The sequence below is a fragment of the Tripterygium wilfordii genome, chromosome 9 (genome assembly GCF_013401445.1).
Source record: "Tripterygium wilfordii isolate XIE 37 chromosome 9, ASM1340144v1, whole genome shotgun sequence".
NCBI classification, from domain to species: domain Eukaryota; kingdom Viridiplantae; phylum Streptophyta; class Magnoliopsida; order Celastrales; family Celastraceae; genus Tripterygium; species Tripterygium wilfordii.
The window spans coordinates 14613007-14623752 of NC_052240.1; the positions used below are offsets into that span (position 1 = coordinate 14613007).

General features: G+C 39.1%; 2 protein-coding genes across 3 annotated transcripts; both read right to left on the minus strand.

The window, feature by feature from the left end:
* Positions 1-1540: 1540 nt before the first annotated feature.
* On the minus strand, positions 1541-4654 carry LOC120006473 (cytochrome b561, DM13 and DOMON domain-containing protein At5g54830-like). Of its 2 annotated transcripts, XM_038856526.1 has the most exons (2): positions 4014-4654; positions 1541-3677 (listed from the first exon to the last, which is right to left on the minus strand). In XM_038856526.1, the coding sequence occupies exons 1-2, from the start codon at positions 4457-4459 to the stop codon at positions 1772-1774; spliced, it is 2352 nt and encodes a 783-aa protein (XP_038712454.1). In that variant the 5' UTR covers positions 4460-4654; the 3' UTR covers positions 1541-1771. The 2 variants fall into 2 exon arrangements, with proteins under 2 accessions (XP_038712454.1, XP_038712453.1); XM_038856525.1 differs by having other exon boundaries at positions 1541-4654.
* Positions 4655-6383: 1729 nt separating this feature from the next.
* LOC120005136 (probable CCR4-associated factor 1 homolog 7) lies at positions 6384-7916 on the minus strand. The gene is made up of 2 exons (XM_038854608.1): positions 7717-7916; positions 6384-7592 (listed from the first exon to the last, which is right to left on the minus strand). Exon 2 carries the CDS (start codon positions 7435-7437, stop codon positions 6610-6612), a length of 828 nt encoding a protein of 275 aa, XP_038710536.1. The 5' UTR covers positions 7438-7592; positions 7717-7916; the 3' UTR covers positions 6384-6609.
* Between the last annotated feature and the right edge of the window lie 2830 nt (positions 7917-10746).

The following is a 10746-nucleotide window of genomic DNA, read 5'->3' on the forward strand; positions in this document are numbered from 1 at the left end:
CCTAATTACAACAAATGCAAGAAAAACCTGCACAGGGCCGCAGACAGTTCTACAAAACCATTTGCATTGCAATAAAAATATATACATGGAGACAGCATCTACATATTCCTAAAGAGGAGAGAGACAGAGAGAGAGAGAGAGAGATGATGGACATACAATGAATTAGGCAGAACAGATTTTTCTGACTGATGTATTAGGATATCAAGTGAAACGAAATTTCTTATAAAGCCTCTCAGAAAAAGGGTTGGTGAGGCAGGTGGATTGTTTGTTTCTTTTTTGCGAGTCTATATTAATTAGGGGAAAAAAATTCATCATTTCTTTATCCCCTTTTTTCAAGTATCATTGTACTTGCCAAATAAAAAGGCACGTAATCAAGTATATCTCTTTTAAGTGCAAAGCATGAATAGTAATACGGCCAAACCAACCACAGATATTCCAGTATAGAAAAAGAAATCAACTAAACCAGTCGAACCATTCTGACAAACCTGTGCGCACAAGACTATAAACTCCTTCCAGTGTTATTGGTCCGCCCGTAGCTCCAACATGGCTTGCATCAAAAAAAAAAAAACACATAACTCATCAATTTACTCTAAGAAGGTTCCAGGGTCACAAAAACAATGTCAGCGCAAAGGCTGGGACATTCATCATCGAGGATGGAATTGACTCAACTTTACAAGATTCAAAAAGTGCAACAGTAAGAAAAATACGTACCAAGCAAGATGAACAAAAGGCAAGTTGCAATAGACCAAGACCAAACCATTCATTCAAAATGTGAGCACGATAAATTCGCCTTCGTACAATAGCCTAGAGTATATACACAGGACGATTTACAACCAAAGACAATTACAGCACTCCCCAAATCCCAAAATCCTCATCTCGGAGTGCTTCAGAGAAATAGGCAAAAAATGATAGCTAAGAATCAAATTTGTGGAAAACAACCACCCAAGTGCATCCAAAAATTATCACACTAAAAAGCTAAAGCTGTTGAGTAGAAACTAGAGTGGCTTCAGAAGCATGTTGAGGAGTTGTCGCAAGGGCACAAAATTTTCCATGACCCACCTGCTTTATTATGGAAAAATTACTTGAGAGATCAAATGTGTCTCATGGGGCCTTGAACCAGTGATTCTGGGCCTTCTAGTCCCCAAATACAAAAATAATTATGACAACAACAAAAATAATGAGCGACATTTACAATCCCCAACTCAAAATTATGCAACTGCTTTATACCTCTCCGGCCAGTAAGTTAAAATTATATGCAGTACTTAATTGAAAACTTGGCAACAGAGAGTTGGAATTTTGCAATGTGCAAACAATACATATCAAAAAATTTTAATTAATAAAGGAGTTTGTGCCCTAGTGGTGTCCAACTCATTATACTTGCACAAGGTTCAAGGTTCGATTCCCTTCTCTCAAAAAATTAAGAATATCACCCAATAACTTATCCAAAAAAAAAACTATTTTGACTTTTGAATAAAGATCAGTAATTCATGGAACTTAAAGACATTGTATAAGCCATTCAACATAGCATACAAACTCAGTCTTCGTTCAAACCTTCTACTATGTTAAAAAGGTATTAAGTATACAAAAATACATGTGTTAAGGTGATTACTCTTTCAAGATAAAACGGTAGAGGCAAATACAATTAGTGTCTCTCCCCTTACAGCGGAAAAATCTTCAAGCCAATGAACAGACCTGGCATTCGCTGTACAAGGAGATCTCCAAAACTTTGTGAGCATTTAAAAATGAAAATGAAAGTATTGTTCAAACATCTCTATCTGCTTAAAGGCTCTAACTGAAGCACCATCCTTTTAGATGCTTCTGACTCCTTTTGTGTGAAAGCCCTTGTCCGGCTTAATAGATCCACAGAATCCTCTTCGTCAGTGTTACCCAACACCCAGTTGCTTCTGCCAAATATTCTATCCCTTCTTCGCTGTCTCTCACTGTATTCTAAATACATGATTATCAATGCACCAATCAGAAACCAGACTGCCAACGCCCAATCCAGTCCATGAACATTTTCACCCCCGGATCTATCTCCTAAATGCTTCATTCCAGTGAAGAGTGCCACAATTCCTGCAACAATGGCACCTCGTCCGACAATGAAATGGAAATACTCCCATAGAAGCCTTTTTGAGGAAGGTTCCTCCCCATTTGCAGGCTTTTTTGGCCTTAAAGATGCATTCAATGGTTGTACACAAGCTAAAAATATAGCAGCAATCCCAAACTTTACATGTAATGAGCTCACATAGAAACCACGAAGCTCGGCCACCGCAAAAAGAAGGCCAAGTAGGACAATTGATAAGCCTGAGTACTGTAAATAAACATGAAACCGGTACCATCCGTCACCCTTCACTTCCTTTAAGTACCTAGCCGCTAATATTCCACCAGGAAGCAAAATACCCCAAGCAAGAAACATCATGAACCCATGCACAGCCAATACTGGCCGTAAATCTTGCTCCGCTTCTGCAGAGCCACGCATGAGCAACACTCTGACAGGCCTTTGACTAGTAACAGAATGCATATTTCTCTCATTCAGGTGTTTGTCTGTCCATCTAGAACCCATGGCCCATATAACCTTTAAAGGAGTAGTGGGATCAACAATATTTTTACACTCTGGCTCATCACCCTTGCAAGGTGGTTTCAAGGGACGAGTAAACTCCAAAGTAATGATGTCATTCTCCGACTTGCACCTTACATAAGTCAAATTCTCATTTGTGGGATGCACATTTGAGGCATCCTTTCCATCAATCCAATATGTGTTCACATGCCCTCTACGATCATCGTCAATCCAACCCACGTAAGCATAGCTATTCAACATAGCACTACCAAATCCTATTGCAAGATAACCACTCTTCTTCTCACCACGAGCTGCGATAGATATTGAACCCTCAGACAAAGTCCAAAACAATGTAACTTGTTGATCATCCAAAATAACACTGTTATTATACATATCAGATAAACCTCCATCAACCACCTGGACCCTCCAACCCATTTTCCGCTGATACAAGGAGTGATAGTAAACTTGATCCGGAGTATTCCTATCTGGTGCCCAGATCAATTCCGTTGGACTGGCTGGAACTCCTTCAGCTTCTGGCCCTCCAGCATAGATTGTCTCAGTCCTATTCCTTAGTGTCGCATTCCCACCAAGCAAATCTGAAGTGATGTAAAAAGCAACATCATGCCCTGCCTGTATTGAGAACTTCACTGGCACCCCTCTTTCAACTCTCAAGACAGGTGCTTCCTTCTTGTTGATGTACAGGACCTTTGAAGGATGTGGAGGATTGGGGTAATGCAAGGCAGGAGATGTCGTTACTACAAGCGGCACTTTTGCATCCGCAATAATCAAATCCTGTTCTTCCTTATCCTCTGCATCCAAAGGCCCTAAACAATCATCAACCCTCTCTGATACATTAAGTTTTAAATGGCCATAAGTCACCTGTCTCGGCCCTCCATGATTTTGGGGAAGATAGTAAGGCCTCAAAACATCAGGTGGTCTCATCAACCCCAGCGCCCAAATCACTGTCGTGCTGGCCCTAGAATCTATCGACACATCATACTTCTTGTCAACTGAGACCAAAGGCCGCCTATATCTAATAAAGGAAACACCATCCTTCCTATGCCCATAAATCAATCTGGTATTGTTCACCAACCCAACAGGGTCGGAACCCTCATATATAGCATCAGGGCAAACCCCATGAGCGGAACCATCCTTGTTAATGGTACATTCACTATATTCTGTAATGTAAAAATCATCTGCAAACGGCAATCCCTCCTCTGTGAACCCAGTGACAGCCACATCACTTCCAATCATCGGCTCCGAATTTGACTTCTGGTCTGCCCACCCAAACGCCATGTAACTCATGATTCCTGTTGCCGCCTCCAACCCTATATCAATAAAACCATCCTCCACATTCAAAGTCCATCGAACTCGATAATCCTTGGACAACATTTTACAGTTCTTAAACATCGTCGGCACTATTGAAATCCGCAAATGTGCCTCGCTAGAAGGCGATGTTGCCAAGTCTGGAGCCGATGATGATTCGTTGTTGTTTCCAAGGACAACATGGCCAAAATCAGATGCGCCGGTAAGGTCCCACACGGAGAGAACCTGGACTTGGTCCCACGTGATGTTCTTCTGCAAATGTACAACAAAGGTCTCGTTTTTGTAAGTCTGGTTGAGTATGTGATCGGACACGATGAAACCGCGGGTAAGGTTCCCGAAATCGGTGGCGTTGGCACCCCACCAATGCACGTCGTTGGCCGAGATCATATCGAATTTAGATACCCTAAAGGAGCAATCGTCGACGACGGTGAGGATACCGCGCAGTTGGTGCTGAACCATGGTGAACTCGGATTCGAATCCGACGAAGGAACTCGAATTTGAGCAGTGTTGATCCGGATCCGCATGGCAACATAGAACTAAAAGATTCAAGAGAAACCCTAAAACTAGAGGTTTCATGGAGAAGGCAATCCCAGGTCCGATCCGTCTCGGATAGTGTATATGGCTCGAATTTGAATTGCAGAAGAAGAAAATTGCGAAATGACGACTATGGCAAACGACTGACCTGCTGAGAGTTAGGTATGAATAGCGAGTTGACTAGGTGGGGAGTGAGTCGCGAACTCGGTTGTAGTACTGCACGACTGCGCGGGTTTCTTAAACCTGTTTTCTTTCCTGCCGTTGGCAACGCCAAGAGAGAGGAAAATGGAACGATGAGACAATAAAGTGGCATTCTCGTAGTTTTATGGGCAATCTTCTCGGAACGTTCGATGGCGAGGTGTAAGAGCATCCACAATGGTGTTATATTTAACATTGTTAATAATACTTATGGTGTTATATTTAACATTATTAACAATACTTTTTGGATAAATATGGTGTTATATCATGGGTATAATAGAGTGTATTTCAAGTACTTAAAATGTTATTTTTTTGATAAATATAGCGTTACATACACACAATGGATGAAAAATGACACTTGAAAATTTAGTTGTGGAAAAAGAATACTTGAGAGTTTGGAGTATATATATATATAGTTGATGAATAGTGAAGAGAGGGGTGATGAAAATGAAGAGAGGGAAGATTAAAAGGAAGAAAGAAGTGATGAAAAGGAAGAGGGAGAAAATAGAGAAAATGAATATAGGATGTTGGAATTTATGGAGTGTTGATGAATAGTGTTTATTATGAGACTCATTCATCTAATTAAATTGTGTCACATAGGAGAGAGGAGAAGAGAGATAATGATTTTGAAATATTGTATTATATTACTATTATTGTGGATGCTCTAAGACAGTAAGAAACGACATATTTTTAAATTGGAAATTTTAAAAGTATATATTTTTTTTTTTAAGATTTAAATCCAACACTTCATTCCAGAATAACTTTTAACTTAAAATTTAATTTTAAACCTTAAGATTAAAATTTTACAAAACATAACAAAAGAATGACACCAGATGTATCAATTTGAGCATTTTCATTACACGATTTAATCGGAATTCACCAAAACTCTACGATTGTCAGCTCAGATTCGCTACAAGCCTGGCTTGGCGGTCAACTAGTGCATCAAAGATAAACCAAGCGTACCAATCAATAAGTAATGCATAGACACCAGAATTTCGAATTAAATGTCCTCACAGAATAGTGGGGTTAGTGCAAGCAAACAAAGAGGAACAAAAAGCAAGCCACCAAAGGCTCGTATACATCCATCACATCTCTCAAATGTAACCAAGAGATGAGAGCATGCATCAAACCAATCATTAACTAATGAATTGCCAATATACAGTGAAGTATCTCAAATGTCAACAAGCCCTTGAACACTTTGAGATTAAAACTGCCATCACAATCCAATCGAAATGTTTAAGATCATACCATGAATGCGATTCTTGGTCATAAAGCGGCACTCCCATCAATCACTAACATCAATGAGCATACACAACTCTGTTAAAGTCGAATGCACAGAGAAAGCGCTACAACTAATCATCAACAGCAATCATGATCATTTGAGAATGTAAAAGAAGTTGACATCCTCCAATCATTCAATCGATCCAAAATAACTATTTCCAAATGAAAATGTAAGGCCAGCATACCCAATAATCAAATGAGTCTTCAAATCAGCACCTGATTTGATGCACACAAGAGAATGTAAGGAGGATACAGGGCATAAAATAAGTTGAGAGACCGAGAGAAATAGAACAGCACAATAATTAAATTAAGCTACTGCTCCTCCAATGCCAGTGGCATTGCCAAAAACTATCGTCCGCTAATACACACGACTAGTTTGTTTTGGTGAAAGGGATAAATCAATCAGTAGAGACACTGGCCCACAGTAGTGAGACCGTCTAATAGGGGCATTAGTGCCAAATAATGGATATAAAATGAAATCATAACCAAACGTCCAAGCAATCGCAAGACTATTATTGAAGCACTAACTGCAAATAATTTACAGGAGGCTCAAACTACAAAACCAGTCAAGGTTGAAGTCACAATTCATGTGCACAGAGGTCATCGCTAAAACAACAATCACTTTCGCCAAAGTATACAAAGGGAACTGAAAGTTTCACACTAATGCAGTCTACATATATTAATCAAACCTTTTCTTTTCCAGTTATTTCCTTTCAATTAGTACTCTTTTCATTGTCAACACCAAGACCATACAAAACACCAGCATACTTCTCAGTCGAGCCATTGAAGAAGTTATCTCTCAGCTTCCTAAATGTGCAAGCGGTGAGCAAGCTATCAGAGCCTGCTTGATGGCACACACCAATTCTTTCCACCTCCAACAACTCTGCAAGCTTGTTCAGCCCACCATGAAGACTGTTGCAGAACCTCATCATATGCTTGATGTCATAAATCATCGGGAAATAAACGTTGATCAAATCAAAGAATCCCGCCTGTGAGTCTGGCAAACTCCGGCAGGTCAACAGCTTAAGCAAGTACCCAAAATCATAACCACTGTGAAACGTAACCCAATGCACATCATCATTCAATACAATCCCAGAAGACATCAAGACCTCGCCAAACCGCTTCACATCAATCCCCTTCTCTCTATTTTTCTTAAAATCAATCCCACATTGGCGTAACATTTCAATTGAATCACTAGCAAATATATCTTCACTCACATTAAATTCTCGAAAATTGAATTGCCAAATGCAATACTTATCAGTTCCACAAGTGGGCAGATTCCCATTCCCATCCGATAATGTGAGGCCCAACTGGATCAACTTCAACATATCAACGTTGTCTTTCAAAGTCTGATAGTTGTAGTCATTGATGTTCTTGAAAGATCCCACCGGCCGTAGAACCACCCCAGGAAACTCAGTGTCCATAGCCACATAGTTAAAACTATCAACAGTTTCACGAAGCAAAGCAAACTCCTCTTCGAGATTATCGTCCCAGACCTCGCGAATATGGACAGGAAGGTCGCCCTTGGGCAAAATCGACATTTCCCCACAGCAATCCAGAACAAACAATGCACAGGCCACTAAAGCAGACCCAGATCTGAAAACAGAGCATTTAACAACTCCAAAACCCAAAATCCCACAAAAACTGAAACTGTTTATTCTTCTTCGACGCAGTTGTTTGTGCTCTTTCAACAGATCTAATACAAACCCAGTAGAAAGAAAACAAAACACGTAAATAGAGAACCTTTGAAATCGAAAAAATTAAAAGCATTGAAATGAAACGAAGTTCGAAGTCTGTTGAAAAGAACAAAGAGATCTAGCCTTTGATTCTGATAAACCGGGGCTTGGGGAGGGCAGATCTTCAACTTGAGACAGGTGGTTTCTGGTGAGAAGTGGAGGTCAACGAACCGCTGAGAGACGAGAGTGATGGAGACGCAAGAGAAGAGGGTTTGAGATTGAAGCCCTCCTGTCCGAGGGTGGCTTGTGGCTTTGGGCCTTGGAAGCCAGACACGGATGATTAAAATGGAAATTGGAACCGGTCAAAAAACGGTAGCGTTTAAAATCTGCACGCAACCTGACGAAACGACACAGTTTGATGATACAATCGACTATGTTTATTTATCAAAATAATTTAAATTCTTTTTTTTATTACATTATAAGGGGATGGGAGTCGAATTCGAAACTTCTCTAAAATATCATACATATAAGTGTCATCTAAACTAGTCGTAGTCATTTGTTCAAAATACTTTTAATTGCAACATCATATTATGTTTTTTTAAAATATTTACATATATCGGTGAGTTTTTTTTTTTGAAAGGCCCACGGCCACACACACGCTAAGCCATTCCCGAGAGGCATGAAGGCCACCACTGCGAATGGAAAACTACCAAAATCCCAAACCCCCTGGTGAGAATAGAACCCTGGACCTCCCCAAATCCCAAACCCCCTGGACACGCTAAGCCATCCCCGACGGGCATGAAGGCCACCACTGCGGATGGAAAACTACCCAAATCCCAAACCCCCTGGTGAGAATAAAACCTTAGACCTCAAGGTCCTGAGCACACAATCTGACCAAACAGGCTATCTCCTATTCTCATATATCGGTGAGTTTGGATATTGATTGATTCTCAATCATGTGCACACTAACAATAAATAATGGAAAGGGAAGCAAATTGATTCTTGATCATGGTCAACAGGATTATTTCTATATGTTAATCAATCACACTGTCTGCTGACTCAAGTGTTCCTCTCAATTTTTTTTTTCCTTTTCATATTCAAATTGTCTTAAGTCACATCAATAATTGTTTGTTAGCCAAATGGGAGAACCCATGATGGGTATTGTATAATTGGAGAAGCCTATTTCGACCATTTGGTGCCCACCCATATTATAAAGAGTTCTATCATAATATCGCACTAGTTGTAAATTTGTGCTTCGCATGATATGTAATTACATTTATCATATATACTATATTGTTATCATGCTACATGTATTTTATAATATGTTTTTTCACAATAAATGCTTGATATTTGTATACTTCTCCGTATCTTTGTTCTCATGACATCAAGTTTCAAATATATGAAACTAAAATTTATCTTTTCTTCTCCCCTTACTCACTCTAATATTTGTTGCGAGTGATGTAATTGTTATCAAATTTGTTCGAATGGCGAGAGGAATCAAGAGCCCTATGTATAGTTTCATAAGTGACTCAATCAATTTATATTCATCTTTATTAATATAATAAATTAACTTTAGTGATACATGCTTTTTGTCGATAAATTTGTTTTTTAATATGTCTGAACATGTGTAAACAAAAAAAAATAATTATTTTAACCGTAGTGACACAATAATATTTATGATATATGAATATATAATATCAACATTTTAAAAAACAAATATTTATTTTTAAAAATAACAAATGACAAGTGTAAAATTTATAGAGAGCATTTATGTTTATGTGACATCATAGAAAACTTATATTACACTGTCTAGGCTTCTATGTTTCTATGTTAGGTTATAGTATTGATTGATTGATATTGATTATTGATAACACGTAGATAAATAAGAGTGGCAGTTGCCCACAACCTAGTTCCTCATTGAATATTAACCTCACGCGACAAGTGTTACATTTAAAATTATTTTAAAACTATAATGTAATTATTTAAACAAATAGAATCTAATTCTATTATGAATCTCCCATTCAAAAAAGGTTTTGTAATTAGACAGTAAAAAAAGCGATTACATTGATAATATCGACTCAATTCAAATACAATTACGTAGTTTAAGTACTTAAAAATTGGATGAATACTGTACTTATTTATGACATAAAAAGTATCAATAGATATCTATTCAAAACGGATATGCTGCCAGGTCATTTGAGATATGATGCAGTGAGGCTGCAGGTTTCCTTATCCCACATCGGGTAGATAGGGGCTGAGGAAGTGCTTTATACGGGTGAGGGGAACCTTAATCTTCCAGCCAAGGTTTTCGGGCCAGCCCTGAGGGTAGAGGTTCGGTTCTGGGCCTTGGTTACACTCTGCCCATGCGATGTGAGTGCGGGCTGGGCCTTGATTGAGAGTATGCATCAATGTGGTATCGCGGAGCTAGACCCGATTCTGACGATGCGGGTGCATGTGGGTCCGCGAAGTGGTGGGATGCCACAAGTGGGACACGTGTTCTCTTGTTGGAGGGAGGGAATTGATGCAGTGAGGCTTGCTGCAAGTTCCCTTATCCCACATCGGGTAGATAGGGGCTGAGATGCAGTGAGGCTGCAAGTTCCCTTATCCCACATCGGGTAGATAGGGGCTGAGGAAGTGTTTTATATGCGCGAGGGGAACCTTAATCTTCCATCCAAGGTTTTCGGGCCAGCCCTGAGGATATGGGTTCGGTTCTGAGCCTTGGTTACAGTCGGCCCATGCGATGTGGGTGTGGGCTGGGCCTTGGTTGGGAGTATGCATCAAGATAACTTCTAAAATTTTAAAATTACTTTGATGTTTTTGTTTATATTTCTATTTTTACTTTTAATTTTTTTTGTGTTATATTTATGCTAAACTTTGTAGCCTAGGAACATATACAACACATGATATTTTCTTAAATATATAATATAAAAAAACTCGTGATTTTTTTAAGTACAAAAAAGGGGATGATGGAGGCTCGAACTCGAAACCTCTATGAGATATCACACATGAGTGTTATATAAGCTACTCATGGTTCTCAAGACAATTTTTCTTTATAATGACATTTATGTAAAATTTTGTGATTTACAAATAACTAATAATGGTTTGGTAAATTGGTATTCCCTTTAAGTTCATCTTATAGCCAATCAATTAGCCCATGTAGTACACACCCAAGTT